We start from the raw sequence: 19,152 nt of genomic DNA on the forward strand, positions 1-19,152 counted from the left end.
ATGATATGCAGCAATGCATTTCACCACTTTATTTAGCATGGAGTGGATTTCTCCACCTCATTTAATAGTATGAAGTGGAGGCAGCCCCCCTCTACACCTGTCCACTAAGGCCAGCCCACAATCTGATCCCTTTTTAATTTTTGCCTTGAGTGGTGGGGCCCACTGGATTAAATTAATCCTAATCAGCCACCAATTATGAGTGGTGGGGCCCATTGGATTAAATCAATCCAAATTAGCCACTAATTAATCCCTCACTTAAAGTTAATGGCACTTACATTAGCCAACTCATACTTAATATCACATTTGGAAATAACATCCTTGCCTAATATTTCTTTACGTCTTCTAGATCACGATGCGCACTACGTATAAAAAAAAATACGAGGCATAACAGTTTTGGATTTATTCTTTGTATATCATGAACACCATTATATTTTATGAGTCCATATTCTGAAGCTGAGGTTCCTTTCTATTTTCTACTATTTTTTTTTGTGTTTATAAGGAATTGATTACTTTGGGGTTGTTGAAATGGAACAAATCACGAGTTATAGCTAAAATTCCAAAGTGCAGGAAGAAAGTGCTAAAAATTGTCAACGTCAAAGTGAGCCCTAGGAATATTCAGCAGCCGAGAAACATGGAATTACTAGTCGAAATCATTTGAATCAGTTAGTATCTATCTTGTACATAGATTGTTCCCGTTCTATCCGTTAGTAGCTAGTTTTAACTTACGGTGAACCTCTTTAATGTTCGTTTTTAGCATTAAAAATTGTTCTAGGTCTTGCACTTTTAAAATTGCTTTTCTAATAAATGGCTTTGGTCAAAAAATATGTTATATTGGTATCACCTATAGACTCATCCAATACTACATGTTTTATTACAGCTGTTCTTTTGAGAAATCAAAAAAAGACAAGACCTTCCTTGTCCCTTCATTATTTGTACATAGCATGATATTTGATTGCTAGTTCTCTTTTTCTTTTCCATCTTGCAATGACTTTCTAGACTAACATATTAACATTAAGCATTGGTGCATCTAAAATGTCTTCTGGATTCTATACGAACATTTATTACATTTGTATATTAAGATATGTATGCTCCGTTTTGATTGCGGGATAAACAGAAAAATATATGTAATGCATTCTGATATAGCTAACTGAAAGATGATGTATTGAACTATTGTGCTTCTAATCAAGAGCTGATGTATATGAATTTTTATGGACATGTGTGCAATCTGTTCTTGTGATAGTGCTCTAATAAAAGACTTGAAACTTTCATCTTTAACTTAAAATTTGAGGATGTCTTTTAGAAACTTATATATATAAAATCCTATTATATTTTTGTCATTTCTGTGTGATTCCAAAGAGAAAATAACTCAATCTCTGAATATGTAAAAAGCGAAATTATGGTCGTTGAAAGTAACTTTGGTGTAAGGAAAGTACTTTTCCATGGATACATGATTTTGTGTTCTTTTTTTGAGTTTGGAATCAATTTGAAAAGCTTACAGTGAAGTTTAGAAAAACATTGTATTGTAGATACTTTTAAATTCCTTTGAGTTATTGTTCTTTAGTTTGTTTTTTGAAAAGTTCATCATATTTGAATTATTTTTTATTTAAGAACTGGGTCGTCTTTGATTGTTGAGGTAGATTTTGAAATTTATTTTAGAGACAGCCTAACAAGTTCTCTATGAAGGAGTTCCAAAGATTATTCCAGTTCTATGAGTGTCAAAACTACTGAGAGTTGATTGAATTGTTGAAATATGTTGAAGGTTTCTACACTTTTTTTACAAAGTATAGCTGAACTATTTTTTTCAAAACAATGTTTCTAGAGCTCCTAGAAACTTCAATATTATTTATCTTGCATTAATTTCATTTTTTACTTCTTTAACAGAAATGTATCTATTATTTTATAAGTTCAATGATCCAATTTTTTACCCTAACTATCAATGTTTGGAAAATATTACAGCATATTAATTTGAGCTTTTTCAAAACTTTGTTAGGATTCTACTTGGTATCTTTCAACCAAGCACCAATTAATGGCATCTCATCACGTGTTACTTCTAAACCAACAGATGAAATCATGTAGGTTAATCTTACATCACAGACCGACAATGAAACCATTGATGATTGAGCCTAAGTTTAATGGATGAGTAATTTCCTCTACATCAAACTTGCATAATGAAATCACAGACAAGCACTTACTGATGTCTTAAAGTGGATTACAGAGTAAGGAAATTGCTACTTAACATGGGGAGATATAGCAGGATGAAACATATTGCATATTTGAGGTAAATGATTCTGTTTTTTAAACAGATTATTGAAGAGAACGATGAGCCAAAACCATGAGGTTAATGATTTTCTTTTTTAAACAGATTATTGAAGAGAACGATAAGCCAAAACCAAAGGGGCATCTCAGGTGAGTTTAAAATTAAAATAGATATTTGGCACAAAAACTAACCAACTCAATATTGGTTACCGCAATTTCTTATTGGCTTCTCTTTTTTGTGGTGATAGTGTGAGGAGGTGTGTATGGTGCTACTAAGTTGCAGTGGCTTATTTTTGAGTGATTGTTTTTTGATAAAGATAGTAAAATATGATAGAACATTATTTATGATTGATTGTCATTTGCTTCTAATAAAAGTATTCTTGCATTTCAGAACCTTGTTTGATTATCTGTATCTGATGGTTACATTGCTACTCTCTTAGAGACGAATGAGGTATCACTTACTATCAAATATATCACTAATACTACTTGCTTACTAATTTAATCGTAAATGAGTCATTAGCAATGATTTCATTTAATTGATGGTCTTTAATTAATATATGTTCAGATATGTTGGATAAACATGCAATTTAAAGTCATGTCATGGTTAGATTATGTTAAAAAATATTAGTCGTAACATGCCCCAATTTTCGATAACATTCCCTGACAGAGATCATGGCTTTCCCTCCGAGGTGCTTGACATGTTCAGATGCAAGATGTTACTGGGAAATGTGGAGTTTGCTTCATTATAGAGACAGTATGGATTCTCGCTCACAATAACTTCTTCCTCCTTTTTTCCGCTTCTTACATAAGTCAGTCCATAAAATGGAAATGTCAATAGTTTCTGGAACCTAGTTTAAGTTGTATATTGCAGTCTTAGACAGCGATACCTTGCCTTATCTCAAGGAGAAGATAGAAGCTGTGGAGGATGTTGAACGCCTTTTGTGAAGTGGTTTCTTTTGAATTTGGGTTGACACGTGTCCTTGTTTTATTTGTGAAGTTGTTGCTGTGTAACCGACCTTGCAAGTTCCATTTGCCAGTTAAAATGCTAATAGTCAAATCATTTGTAAGAAGTGGCTAAAAACATTAGTATCATTTTCTTATTTGTTTGCAACATCGTCATATGCAACCTTCTGAATACACAAACTTAAAGGGAAGGAAATATCTGATAGCTTGGCATTTCATATTATTGTGTTAATTTTTGCAGTCTCTTTGGTCGTGGGATCCTCATTAGAGGATAATGACGATCGATGCTCTTCAGCGTCCTTTGTACCAGGTGAATTTAACTGCTAGATATGAGGCCTAGTATTCTTTGCACTAACCATTTTATATTTTCCTTTCTTGAATTTAATTGTGAAAGAACAATTAACCTTTATAGCTACACGCAAAAACTTACCTTCTTTATTGTGATGCTTATTTGGTTGTTTCTCACTGAGAACTCTGTAACAGGTGTACAAACAAAGCTTTATATTTATTATTAGTTATGGTTTCTTTAGAAACTACCATTTCTTGTTTTTCTCATCTGACGGACGAGATAAATGTTGGTGCTAGGTGTAGGTATCTTCTCGCGTGCTGATACCTTCAAAAATCTAGGCTTATTATTGAGTGTTGGTTGGAAGTAGGAGATACCCCTGGAATTATTGAGGTGCATGCAAGCTAGCCTCGGTAATAATGTGAAAAAGAAGAAGAAATTGATCCAATTGGTTAAGAGAAGCATCAAATGATCTTAAAAGAAACTCGTTAAACCTCATTTTCAATGATGAACAAAACCAGAACTACCAACAATATAAGTTTATGATATTTTAACTGGAGTTAATGTACGAGAACAGAGAACTACACCTCAATTCCAAACAAGTTGGGGTGGATTATTTAAATTACAAGACTTACTTTTTTTGTATTTTATATGATAGTATATTTGCTACTCTAGGAGCATGTGTATCATTAATATTTACTGAAACCTTGCCTTTATAGTTTTTCTTATGCACTGTAGAGAAGGATTTGAAATTGAATAAGTGAAGTTGTACTTGATTTTCGGTTGTCTGGAAAACTTCTTACAGCCTATAGCTACGATGCACCAGAGATTGAGTCAGGGATTTACACTTTTGAGGGTGATGTTTATAGTTGTGGTGTGGTGATAAGTGAACTCTTAACAGGCAGAATGTCCTATGACTGGTAAATCCATTTACATCTCATTGAATAAATTTCTTTGTGGTGTTTTCTCCTAGTTTTATCATTACCTATACATAATATTTAGAACTCAAAGTTTAGGAGAGCAATTCTTGGTCAGATAGGCGATACCTCAGCTACATGATATTGATGCCTTGACAAGAATGGTTGATCCTTCTCTCAAAGGAAAGTACCAACTTAAGTCATTATCACATTTTTATAACATAATTTCCCGATGCATTTTAATTTGTGAGTGAACTTAAATTTCAGGCAACACTATGATATCTTCATGATTTTCTTAAATAAACAGTTATCTTATAGTGTTTATTCTCTATGATATGAAGGTGAAGTTACAAGATAATGGTAGCAAAACATTGAGTGAACTTCAATTTCAGGTAACACTATGTTCATATGAGATCACTGAGCTCATCATTTTTCTCAACATTTGGTATTGACTTGTTTATTGCACTGGGATAGAAGATCTTATAATGTTCGTTTTTGCTGTGAATTTTGAAGTTAATGGGGTACATTATGAAGGTAACTTGTTGGTGGCGGGAACTTTCTAATGTCTTGGATTCCCAAAAAACAGTTGGCGCTTACTTTAGAAAGGATTAATTTTGCTCCTCATTATATATACTTTTCTTGCCTTCCTTGCTACTAACAAACTAGAATTTTTTTGGAAATGGCAGAACTATTAGTAGAATTATATATATTGAACTAGCCAATTCAAATGTATCAATCTGGTTTAGCTTGTGGTCCATTAGAGGCAAGGATGAAGATACCCAGTAGCTTAGTGGATGACCAAAAAGAGACAACAGGGTTCAAGAACGTGATATTCCTCTTTAAGTGTCTAATTGCTTTAAACGGGAAGGTCTATCATTTGTAAAGCAAGAATAATATTACTTGGATCTTAGTTTTTTTGTATTAGTATATGCAACTTTTCCATGTAAGGGTCTGCAAAGCTAAAAAGTTACTCATATCTTCACTTGCTCTATATACAAGAGTAAAACTCTCATTTTATAACTTAGACATGTCAAAATGAGAATTTTTGTGGGATAAAGGAAGTAGTTGTCCACAACTCTTGTATTACATATGTTTGGAGATTTTGCTGTATCACAATGTCTAACTCTTTAGTTATATTGATTGGACGTCATTTATTATAGGGTTTTCTCCTTGAAAAAACCCAATAGTTTCCTTTTAAAGTTTGGTTATACAGTCTCATCTGACACGACATTAGAATGTGGCATGCAACTTATCTATCTTCCACGCGTTGCGACCATAGTAGTAGTCAGTCTATTTTTCAAGAATACTATGCTAAAGTCAATTTGATCTGATTGAAGTAAATGATGAAGTCTTTTTGAACTATTGTAGAAGCTTGAATTCATTATATTTGATTTTGTTAAATATATTCATTGCTAAAATATATCAAACTATCTAAAGAGTACTTTTTGTATTATTGTGTACACATATGTGGAATATTTCCTTATAAATATTTGTATGTACACAAGACATACTATCTTTAGAACTCTATTGCAAATTTATATATTTGAATTACTTATTAGCAAATTTAATGCTTAAGATTATTTATTGCAAAATAATATTGGAGTATTTTAATTAGAAATTGTGGCACATAAATATTTCATAGCAAAAATAGTATTACCACACATAAAAGTGTAGCCATAGGGATATAAATTCTGGTATGAACATGGGCAAGGATTACACTTCAAAGTGTTGTCATATTTCATATAAAAAAGGAAACACTTTAAAATTGTTGTCATACATTTGATAGAAAAGGTAACACTTTAAAATTGTTGTCATACATTTGATAGAAAAGACAACACCTTAAAATTGTCGGCAATAAGGAAGCAAAGGCCACGCTTGAAAGAGTAGTTGTATGAGATAAAAATGTTTCTATATGAGGTACATAAAAGCGTTTCCATTTTTCCTTTTAGGCTACGATTTTAAGTGTAGCTGATAACGCAACACTTGCAAAGTGTTGCCTAAACTCTAAGGTTACGCTTCTTTTGGGCACCCCTGGGATAGTGTTGGTTAAAGTCCAAAAGTTGTGCCTTTTATCAAAGGCCACACTTTTTTCTAGTTTAGGATACACTTTATTGGAGTGTCCGTAGGCCTAAAATGGTGTAATGCTTGTCTTGACTCTTCATATTATGGCAATCCCTAACCTTGTTCCCACTCCAGCAACAATCAAAACAATTATCCGTCCACTTGAGGCAATAACCATAGTGTTTCTAGCCACACTTTCCAGAAGTTCGCTTTTCGTTTGGTGAATTAGTACCTTTTCCCTTCTTGGATTTAGGTTAGACACCCTATCACTACTAGCTTTTGGGGACTTGGAACCCGCTTCTTAAATCTAGGCTTGTCCTGTATGTCAAGCCTATTCTTTAAAGAATCTCCATCAAAAGTTATTGCTCTCTTAGCAAATGTACATTACCTTTCCTCTTCCACATGTTTGGCATGCACCATTATAGGAGAAATATTCATGTTGTCGTGTAGCATAGCCGAATGACACTCCTCTCGTAAATCATCTGACACTCTCTTCACAAAGCGTCTCATTTCATCTCTAGGATCGGAAACCACAGAAGGATCAAATTTCGACAACTTAGTGAATTTAAAGGAGTATTGATTAACACTCATACCTCATTGGCGAAGTTTGATGAACTCCACCACTTTTTCCTCCCTCATCCACCTAGGATAGAACCGATCTTGAAAAGCCTTCTTAAAGATCTCCCCAGTCAACGGACCACCCCTCAATCACCTATTATCCCTCCATTGCACAAATCATGATTGCGCCACGTCCTTGGGTTGATAAGTGGCCAACCCATCCTTCTTACTTGTGGAAAAACCCATAGCAAAAAGTATATTAAGAGACTTCATCGATGAATTCTTGGGGGTCTTATTTAACCTTAGACCCGTAGAATGTAGGAGGGTTCATACTAGTGAAGTCCCTTAAACGGGAAGCCATAGTAGTGACTTGTTGATGAGGACGGGGCACAACCTCTATGTTTGATTGAGCCGTCATAGCTTGGGCGTGAATGGTTATATCTTGGGCAATTTAAAGACGAGAGGTTCTTATATTCTCCATGTTAGCACATTTTTCAAGTGGACGAAGTTGATCACTATGTGGAGGAGCTCCCGCATTGGCAGTTTCCTCTTGAAGTCTCTGAGCTGCATTCCTTCGATTTCTTATTCTTCCTATAATCACAACAATAGGACTTTACTCAAAAGCACACCATAAGCATACTCTAACGGAACGATATATGATTTCCAAGAAAGAGAGTGATTCCTAAGCATCACATAGGTTTTTATTCAAAAGTGTGGTGCACTTCACAATTATGAATACAAACCTACATAGACATGGTAGAGAGAGAGAGACAAAACTCAATGGTATTCAACCTCGTGCTCTGATACCAAGTGTGTCCATCCGTGGTTACCCCCTAGACGTAACCGGCGTCGTCTTCCTCTTTGAGGACTAAGAGTAGCCCCTTAGTCTCATGTCATTACATTCATAGGTCGAAAATGAGAAAAAATTTAAAACTTACATTACATCTACTTGTAGGTTTAAATAAACCTCTACATACATATAATATATATGTTTCGATTATACATACACCCTTCGTATAGGAAGGTTACATAGCCTTCTACTTATATTGCATATACATATATATAAGGTAGAAAAATAGTCTCAATGATTGTCTCATCTCATACTATCTAAACAATCATAACAATTTGGGCATAGTTCTACATCATATGTAAATAAGCCACATATGGGCTTATACAATTCGTACACAATAAAAGTGGAATGAACATAAAAGTCTTAGAAAACAAGGGAACTTCATAGGAAAGTGAGGTCCTACCAACTTGGATGATAGATAATATCCAATCCTTCTTCAAATAGTCTCAAATGAGTCTTCAACGACCAGAACCTAAAATGTTTGGGAAAAGTGAAGAAAATGGGTTAGTACTCCACATGTACTAAGTAAGATACCATATGCACATATAAGAGCAAAACACGGTAAAAAGGGAAATTTAGTCAAAACATGTCGATTTACCCATTTAAAAGTCTAATGCATAATCAAGCAAGTCATACCAATAAATCAAACATGCTTACTAACACAAACAAGTATTATGCATCCAGTACAACCCTATCATCAAGGAATAACCTCACAAGCATGGCAAAGATTTAATCATATAATAATAAAAAAGACAACTACTCATGATTCCTCATCAAGACAACAAGTGAAACAAAGCAAAGCTCCATAACCTTACTCATTTGAGTAGCCCCAACAAGAAACCATAACCAATGTCCAACTCCACCTAATATAGCATTTGGATATACATTTCATCTTATTTTATCTATACAACTCAACATATACTCATAAATGAACGAATCATCATGTAGTATCAACAATGTGCAAAGTTCATCATGTACATATCATATATCATCATAAAATAGACATATATAAGAACTTCCTCCTCATAATTCCCTCAAGGCTAACTAGTGAAATTCTTAGTAGAGTCACATACCCCTACCTAGACTAAGCTAGACCCCTTAGGTTATCAAAGTTAGAGTTCAAATTTTTGAATTCATTTTACCTTTTGGGAACATTTTGCCCTAACCGACATAGACCACACGAGCTAGTGTGGAATACGGTGTCATGAAACCCTACACCGAAAAAGAAGGCGGACTACTTGCCAAGGTAGTAACAAAACATGAAACATAGCAACTAGGTGGATCCACTAGCTAGTATTCCTATTGGGCAACATAGGTCAAGAACTAGGAGATATAGTTGGGACCCTATTTATACGCTATGCATTATAGTCTCCAATCTCCAGAGTAATATAGTTCTCCTACCTTCCCTATGTTAGAAGGTACACTCCTCAATCTAGTTCATTTGGTGCTAAGCTAGAGTCCCTTTTTTAAATGTCTTTAAGCTTTTAATTATCCATTAGATCTTAGTTTAGGTCATATGGTCTACCCTTTGTATAATAATAATCATCAATAGCCCAATAAGAATTTTATGAGCATAAGTTCTTTCATCACAATTCATATAGGTGACGTTAACACATTACATATCATTTCATATGAAGGAATACTGGCATAGATGACCACCCTCATAACTTTTACATCTTAACAACCTCACATCCATATGAAAAGACATTTCAATTCAACATCATATCAGCCTATCAATCCTAATGTATGGCATACTCCAATAAAATATCACGACTTAACCACAATTAATCACAATTGGTAGTTAAGATAAAGATTCCAAGGCTTACCAAGTCTTGCACATAGTTCATCATTTAGGCCTTACCATAAAACCTCAATTCAATCCAATTTAGATGTTCAACATAAAAATTCAATAATAGATATGAAAACAATACTAGAAGCGTCACTACACCATAATTCAATACGAAATCAATGCTTAAAATAAGGTTACTTAGGCCAACTTCCATAACCTAGATCACTTCTCAAGATTCGCATGAAAGACCACAATTAATTTTCACTTTTTATATGATTGGTATAAAAACATCATGTAATAGTGATTTAACACATAATCAATCCAATTGATTCAATCACAACCCAATTTACATCAAGATCAACCTAGGGTTAAGGGTTAAGGACCATATTCTTCAATTTAGGTCAAACCATTACAAATTACCATAATCAAGTTAAAATACATGTTAATATATTTATTATACCTTAAATAAAACATAAAAAACTCAGTTCACAACAACAATTTCATTATTGGATTGTACATACATGAAAACTCATCTTTTCAAATCCATTTTGAATGATAACCCCTTGAGGAAAGAATCTCAAAGGTGAATTACATCCCATACCTTAACATTTGATGAATAATTTATGGTGAATTGTCCCTTTCCATCCCCCAAAACCTCCCCCTAGCTTGTCATTAAAGGTGGCTTCCAAATAAAAAAAAACAGAAGATAGAGGAATTGATTTTTGAGTTCTCATTAGTTTAATGGGGTTGGGGACATTATATAGGAGGTTAAATAACATATTTTGACCCCCTTAATCCCCTTATTAACAAAATAACCCATTAACTAGTTAAATGAATTTAATTCAAAACATGCTGGAAAATCTAGACAACTCACTGACAGAACCCTGTCAATGGGCCGTCTGTGAGTCGACAGACTCACCCCCCTCCGTCCTACACATTTGTTGGTAAGCTCAGAGACTTTTGTAGGCGAGGGATTCCTCAAATTGGCTAAGTGTGGGACGACAGTGGCATCGACGCCCCGTCAGTACACACGGGGACCGTAGCTCATCCCGTCAATGCACACTGCCAAGGCAGTGTTGCCTCAACCTGCAGGGGTCCTCCTTATGGTCCCTTGGTTGGTCCTTGGGGAGTCGTACCCGGACGTTTCAACCATAAAACAACTTTAAAACCCATTACCCTTTCACAAATTTTCATAAATTTCCGACTCCTAAAAGCTAGTCATGGATGTTCCTTGACGTTTATGTTCTTAAACTTCCTATATTACCTATATTAATTAAAATAGGTCTTAATACAATGTTTAGACCCCATGGAACCTATGTTAGGCTCTAAGAATCGTGTTGCATTTATAAAGTGTTACACTATATGAATCTATGATGGTTATATTGATGATTTTATAGTAGTGTATAGCATTACTTATAGATAATAATGGTTATTCCTATGTGCTTCTAGAATGATCTGTTATATGTGAAGTATGTTGTGTCTTTTTGTGGTAGACTTGTGTCCCTTACTTGATATATGTATAACAAGAAAGTGAGTTCTTTACTTAGGCTTCTAAAGACTCTTAGCATTGTGTGTATTAATGACATGTGACCTTGAATGTTGCTAAGAAGGTCCTTTTTGTGAAACCTTCAACCTAGGGGTAAGGTTAAGATTATTGAAGTCTAAAGTCGTAATCGTATCCTTCTTGTATAAATGTGTCACATCCGGGGAGTACCCCCTAGACTTAACCGGCGTCGTTGTCCTCTTTGAGGATTAAGAATAGCCTCTTATCTTACATCATTACATTAATAGGTGAAAATACGGAAATTTTAAAAACTTTTCATTACTTCTACATTAAGGTTTACATAGACCTCTACATACACATAATATATATATATATATATATATATATATATATATATATCGATTATACGTTAACCCTTCGTATAGGAATATATCTTAGTCTTCTACTTTTATTGCACATGGATATATAAAACATAACATAGTCCCAAATAGGTGTCTCATCTCATAACCATCTAACACGAGTATAACAAATTGGGCATAGCCCTCTGAACAATGTCATTAGCTTGAGGCAGTGCCCTCGGAATGTGAGGACCTACCTAGCTTGGATGATTGAGAATCCCAAGTCTCCGTCAAAGTCGTCTCAAATCCCTTCAAAGAGCAGAACCTTAAATGTTGGGGAAAAGGAAAAAAATGGGTTCAGTAAACCACTTATAATAAGTATGAGGCCATATGCACAAATATCATGAAATCATGCTCAAAAAGGACATTTCATTAAAGTATGCACTTTCCTTTGAAACAATTTCTGCATATACAAGAAGACCATAACAATCAATAAGACATATTCTTATGTCATAGGCATGTACATAACAAGACCAACAATGTTAAGTCTAGTAAAGTCAACCTACATAGCACATAATTGAACTCATGGCTAAACAACTCTATCATTAAGTTATAACTTCAACAAGCATGAAGAAGAGTACATTTCAATTATAAGCAAAGCAAGACTATTATTTATGACCCTCTTTACGTACACTTGTGCAATGACTAAGCAAAGCCCCATAACCTTACATAATCAAGTAAAACTAGAAAGAACCATAACCAAAGTTCAACTTCACATAACATAATATTAAGAGTACATAATATCATACTTTAGCAATAGAGACCGAATACATGTGCATAAGAGTAATAAACATCACATAGTGTCATTAACATGTAATATCATCATATAAATATCATTTACATTTGCAAGAATATACATACATAATAACATCCATCTAAGACTTCCCTTAAGGCTAACTAGTACAATGTATAGGTAGTGCCCCATACCCCTACCTAGACTAAGCTAAACCCCTTAGGTCATCTTAGTTAGAGTTCAATTATGTAGTTCATTTTGACCATTTGGGAACATCTTGCCTTAACCGACATAGACCACACGAGCTAATATGGAATTCGGTGTCATGGAACCCTACAACAAAAGAAGGCAGACTACTTATCAAGGTAGTACCAAAATAAAAACATAACAACTACGTGGATCCACTATCTAGTATTCCTATAGGGGCCAGATAGTTCAAGAACTAAGAGATATAGCTGGTACCATCCTCATTCTGCATGCATTGGAGTCTCCAATATCAAGAGTAGATTAGTGATCCAACCTTCTCTATGTGGGAAGGGACACTCCTCACTCTAGTTCACTCGGTGCTAAGCTAGAGTCCTTTTCAAAATATTTTTAATGCGTTTATTAATCATCATAGCTTAATTTAGGTCATTGGGTCTATCCTTGTATAATCATCATCATCATAGCTCAATAAGAATTGCATGAGTATTGTCCTTTAATTACAATCCATATAAGTGAGGTTAGCACATTTACATATCACATTATAATAAGGCTCATTTATAACTCTTCACTATCCTTAAAACACTTACATCTAAGCCAACACCTCACAAACCATAATCAAGACATTTCAATTCAACATCATACCAAACCTATTAATCTTAATACAAGATATATTCCAATAAAAGAACATGATTTAATCACAATTGACCATAATTGAAGTGAAGAATAGATATTACAAGACTTACCATATCTCCTTCATAATCCATCATCAAGGTTTTACCATCAACCCTTAATTCAAACCAATAAGGGTGTAATATCATCACACAACAGTAACCAACATGATAACAAGGATAATTGAACCACTACATAACAATCCACTACTAGTTCATAACATAAGAAAAGAGGCTTAGGTCAAAGTCATAATTTAGATTAATTAATCAAGAACTAGCATGATAGGACTATATATCACCCTAATCTATTCATAATTGATAAAATATCAACATATAGTAGGAATTCAACCAATAACAAGTTCAACTGAACAAATATTATACAATGCATATCAAGATAATAACCTACAGTTAAGGGGAATAGGTCATCTTCTACAAACTAGACCAATACACAAAGAAATAACATAATTAATTTCGCATACATGTTAATTTATTAATAATATCCAAAATAAATCATAAACAAATCAACTCACAAGATAAATTTCGATATTGGAAAAGACCCACTTGAAAACTCAACTTTTGAAATCAATTTGGTGGAACCCTTTGACGAAAGTGGTCTCAATAGTGAAAGGAATCCCATAACTTACTGTTTGATGAAGATTGATGGATAAGCATTACCCTTTGCAGACCTTGAACCCACCTCTAGCCTTGTCTTCACTGGGGTTCTTCAATGTTGTTCTTCAACTAGAGAGAGAAAGAAGAGAGACGGAAGAGAATTTGGATTTGAGAATTATGAGGGGTTAGGTTAGTATAATTCGCTTAGGGTCTTTATATAGGCTGTTAATTAATATAATTATTCGTCCCTTACCCCTAATTAAACTTCTAAATAATAAAACTAATTAAATTAATTAATTCAAAACGTGCAGCAAAACACAAATCTCACAAATGAAACCCAAACCCATTCCCCGTTTGTAAATCAACGGGCAAAAGAGCAACCGTCCTGTTGGTATGTCATTAAGTTCAGTGACTTTTCCAAAACAAGACTTGGCAAATTTTTCTAAGTTTCCATCGATGGAGGAAATTGACACCCTGTCGGTTGACACACGATTCTTTCATGGAAACCGTCTATGAACACTGTCTTTTGGCAGCTTCTTGCCAAAATGCAAGGCTCCTCCTAAATTGACCCTTGTTGGTTTTGGGGAGTCATGCCTAGAAGTTTACATTACGAACTTACTGTATACGTGTTAGACACCTTTCAACAAACTTTTGACTCCTAAAAGCTTGTCTAATAGGCGAAGACACACTAGCACCTTATTGAACTAGTTTCCGGACGTCGGACGTCATGGACGTCCTTTGATGTTTTTACTTCTAAACGTTCTAAATGACATCTATTCATTAAAACTGACCTAAAAATTGTGTTCAAACCTTTTGACACTGATGTTAGGCTCTAGAACACGTCTTAGATTTTCTAAGTGTTACATTATCCCCCCCCCCCCCCCTTTGGGAACTTTCGTCCTCAAATGACACTACAATCTCTTGAAAGGAAGGAATAGACTCAAGACTAGCAGCCCAACCAATCAACATTACATGAGAACATGAGTTACAATATCAATCATATAATTTACGCAAGGCAATTCAAAACTTCAATTACTACACCTAAGGCTCAAAATCACATTATGAGGAATTTCATTCTCACAACAACAACATGAGCTCAACATACCTTACATGAGTCAATTATGCCAAATTTCAACTTACCAACATGATACATATCATTTCATAAAGACTCACCATATCAAAATGCACAACATAACTCAAAACAAGCAAAATTGAAAATTTTCAAGTCAAAAGTACACTTCACTGTAATGACACCACAATGCATATTGTTGCAAAACATTACCAAAAGTCAAGCAACTTCAACTTTTTAGTCATTATTTTAATTATTAATACGAATAACTAGTCATAGATATCAAATAGATGAGAATAACGGGACTTCGTGTCGGCCTCAGCGTCCCATGTCGCATCCTCAACAAGGTGATTCTTCCATAACACCTTTACGGAAGCCATCTCCTTGTTCCTTAACCGCCTCACTTGCCTATCAAGGATTTGAACAGGAAACTCTTCATAGGAGAGGTTATCCTTCACTTCAATATCCTCAATAGGAAGAATAGACTCGGGATCACCGACACACTTCTTAAGCATGGAATTATGGAAAACGGATAAACCAAAGAAAATTCATTAGGGAGTTTCAATTCATAGGAAACCTTACAAACTCTTTGCAAGATTTCATAGGGACCCACATAACGAGGACTCAACTTCCCTTTTTTGCCAAATTTAACCACCCCTTTCATAGGTGAAATTTTCAACTACACCTTATAACCTTCATCAAACTCTAATTCCCTTCTCCTATGATCGGCATAAGACTTTTGCTTACTATAGGTTGTTCACAACCGGTTCCTTGTGATATGAACCTTCTCCAAAGTCTTATAAATCAAATCGCGACCCAAAAGTGAAGACTCACCCACTTCAAACCATCCAATTGGAGATCTACATCTCTAACCATAGAAGGCTTCATAAGGAGACATAAATATATTTGAATGGTAGCTTTTGTTGTAAGAAAACTCCACCAAAGGCCAATGCTTATACAAATTTCTCTTGAAATAAGCGATACAAGCTTTAAGCATATCCTCAAGGGTATCGCTTGACAATCCGTTTCGGGATGAAAATTGTTGCTTAACTTAACCTTGGTACCCTACCCATGTTGGAATGAACTCAAAAACCTATATATGAATTGTGCACCCCTATCTGATAGGATGGATAACCGAATATTATGGAGACACACAATCTCATCTATGAAGATACTTGCATAATCCTCCGCCGAATACGTAGACTTGACGGGAATAAAGTGAGTGTATTTTGTCTACCTATCAACAACCACCCATATAAAGTCATATTGCTTTTGTGTCCAAGACAAACCTACAACAAAATCCATATTGATGTCTTCCCACATCCAGTAGAAACTTTGATTTCTTGAAGTAAACGACTTTCACTTTTTTGTAATTTAGAAACTTAGCAACAAATTCCGCTATGTCCTTTTAAAAATCTTCCCACAAAAACACTTTACTAAGGTCATGGTACATCTTTGTAGAACCCGGATGAATGGAGTAACGGGGCCCATGATCTTACTCAAGAATCCGGTTCCTCAAACCATCTACATTGGGAACACACAACCTTCCTTGTTACCTCAAGACACCATCCCCCCTAAGGATAATGACTCATTAAACTTACCAAGAGTCGATTCCTTCAACTCCATCAATGGTTGATCAAGGTGTTTTTTGGACTTCACCTGAACCACCAACGATGACTTGGAATTATGATCGACGATAAAACCACCACTTGGAGAATCTTCCAACCTAACACCCAATCTAGAAAACCTGTGAAAAACTTTCACTAGGTCTTTCTTGGCTTCATCTACATGATACACACTACCCATGTTCACACGACTTAGAGAATCCGCAACCACATTGTCCTTGCCGAGGAGATTGAGAACACTCATGTCGTAATCTTTCTACAATTCCAACCACCTTCCTTGTTGGAGATTCAACTACTTTTGAGTAAACACATATTGGAGACTCTTTTCGTTTGCATAAAATTTAAATGAAAACCATACAAGTAATGCCTCCATATTTTCAAGGAAAAAACCACGACCGCTAACTCAAGGTCATAAGTTTGATAGTTTCTCTCATGTACCTTAAGTTGCCTAGAGGCATATGATACTACTTTCCCATGTTTTATAAGCATAAACCCTAAATCCACTCAGGAAGCATAACAATATACAACGAAACCCTTGCTACCCCTCCAGTAAGGTCTACAACGGAGCAGAAGTAAGCCTATCTTTTAAGATATGGAAGCTTCTCTCAAATGCCTCCGACCATTAAAATTTCTTACTCTTTTGGGACAAAGTAGTAAAAGGATATGCAATGGATGCCAAACCATCCACAAACCTCAGACAATAACCTGCTAGACCCAAGAAACATCTAATGTTTATTGGAGTCAATGGTCTAGGACAATTCTTGACCCCTAGGTCTTTCTAAGATCAACCTAAACACCCTCACTAGAGATTATATGACCAAGAGACGCCACGTACTTAATCTATACTCACATTTGCTATACTTGGCGAATAATTGGTTCTGCTTAAGCACGTGAAACACAACTCTCAAATTGTCCATGTGATCACCCTCATTTTTCAAATAGACGAAGATGTCGTCAACAATGGCAATGACAAATGAATCTAGGTAACTTCAAAACACCCTACTCATGAGATCCATAAATGTCTCTTGGGAATTAGTGAGAACAAAGGACATTACTAAGAACTCACAGTTACCATATCAACTCTCAAATGCCATTTTTAAGATATGCTCACACCTCACCCTAGGTTTGTGATACCCCGATCTCAAGTAAATCTTAGAGAAGTAGATTTCTCCTTGAAGTTGATCAAACAAGTCGTCAATCTGAGGGAGAGGATACTTGTTCTTAATAGTGACTTTATTGAGTTGGCAATAATCAATGCACATTCAAAGGGAACCATCCTTCTTCTTTACAAATAAAAATGGAGCACCACATGGAGAAATACTAGGTCTAATGAAGCCTTTGTAAAGTAAATCATTAAGTTTAGCCTTTAACTCTTGCAATTCGGCCGGAGCCATCAGATAAGGAGGAATTGAAATGATATTTGTATCCAGTAACAAGTCGATAGCAAAATAAATTTCTCGTTCTGGAGGAATATTAGGAAGTCATTAGGAAAGACCTCCGGAAATTCCCTCACTATGAGGACCGACTCAATGGGAGGAATTTTGGAGTCTATATCTTTGACTTTTACTATATGGTAGAAGCACCTTTGAGATCATTTTACATGCTTTTAAACAACATATGATACGAATTCTAGGAATAGAATTTCCCCCCTTCAACTCTAAAACAAGCTCATTTGGAAAGTTGAAATTCACCACCATCTTTGTACATTCGATAGAGGAAAAATAAGCATGTAACCAATCCATACCCATTATGAATCAAAATCAAATATATCAAGTTCTACAAGCTCAACATGAGTAACTCTATTGGGCAACATTATAGGACAGTTTGTATGCACCCTTTTTGCAACAACCGACTTACACACCTGAGTAGGCACCATAAAAGTTTCATTTAAAATGTCGGGTAAAATCTGAAACTTCTTAGCTATCAAGGGAGTAAAAAAGATAATGTAGATCCAGGATCAAGAAATATATATACATCAATAAAGAAAACTTTCAACATATCGATCACCACATCGGGAGATGTCGCTTGCTCACCACTTGAGCGAAGTGCATAAAAGTGATTCTTCTTCGGAGCATCACTAGAACTACTTGCTTGCACAGTCTTCTTGTATTTCCCCTTCACAGTTAGAAATTCTTGAATCTTGTGCCCACTTGTACCACAACCAAAAAAATTATCCGTCTAACAACCCTAAAAATGGATATGCTAAGTAATGCTTAATATTTCTAAAATGCCTACGATTAGGCCGGGTTCACACGGATTGATGCGCGTAGAACCAGACCTATGAACCATTTCTACAGCCAAGACAACTTACTTGGGGAGTTATTTGAGCTAGAAAAGGTTTGTTCCAGCCGTGTAGGGCTCTCGAATACGAAGATTTACTCGGAAGAGTGTTTACCGAACTTAAAAAGGGAAAACCTTAGGTTTGGAGGGTCTAGGGATAAAATGGTCTTTTCCAGTGCAAGATTAATGTCGTAATTACCCTAAGGAATTTATTACTTTATTAATTAATTTAATTAAGTGGACTGTCCGAGTTGGGTCGACCCACAATGACCAATTCATGGTTGTCACTCCACCCAGTTCAAACCCCAAAGGAAGCTTCAATTAAATGTATTTAATTTGAGTTTTATAATTTGATTTTCTAAAGGGCTTTATGGTCATT

At 35.1% G+C, this 19,152-nt stretch overlaps 1 protein-coding gene across 11 annotated transcripts in view; it reads left to right on the plus strand.

The window, feature by feature from the left end:
* LOC114077542 overlaps positions 1-5,532 on the plus strand; it is a 15,184-nt gene extending 9,652 nt beyond the window's left edge. Inside the window, exons 2-9 of one of the 11 annotated variants that reach the window (XR_003578843.1) lie at positions 1,991-2,072; positions 2,216-2,278; positions 2,363-2,406; positions 2,924-3,010; positions 3,461-3,529; positions 4,311-4,425; positions 4,522-4,814; positions 4,936-5,532. Coding sequence is in view for 9 of the 11 variants with exons in the window: in XM_027917604.1 (XP_027773405.1) it covers positions 1,991-2,072; positions 2,216-2,278; positions 2,363-2,406; positions 2,924-3,010; positions 3,461-3,529; positions 4,311-4,425; positions 4,522-4,564 (503 nt within the window). In the remaining 2 variants the exon portion in view is untranslated. Of the gene's footprint in view, positions 1-1,990; positions 2,141-2,215; positions 2,279-2,362; positions 2,407-2,647; positions 2,708-2,923; positions 3,011-3,460; positions 4,429-4,516 lie in introns of those variants that run through there. The other 10 variants (XM_027917607.1, XM_027917609.1, XM_027917605.1 and 7 more) reach the window with 10 other exon arrangements.
* The last annotated feature ends 13,620 nt before the right edge of the window (positions 5,533-19,152 follow it).

Source organism: Solanum pennellii, chromosome 6 (genome assembly GCF_001406875.1).
Source record: "Solanum pennellii chromosome 6, SPENNV200".
Classification (NCBI taxonomy): Eukaryota; Viridiplantae; Streptophyta; class Magnoliopsida; order Solanales; family Solanaceae; genus Solanum; species Solanum pennellii.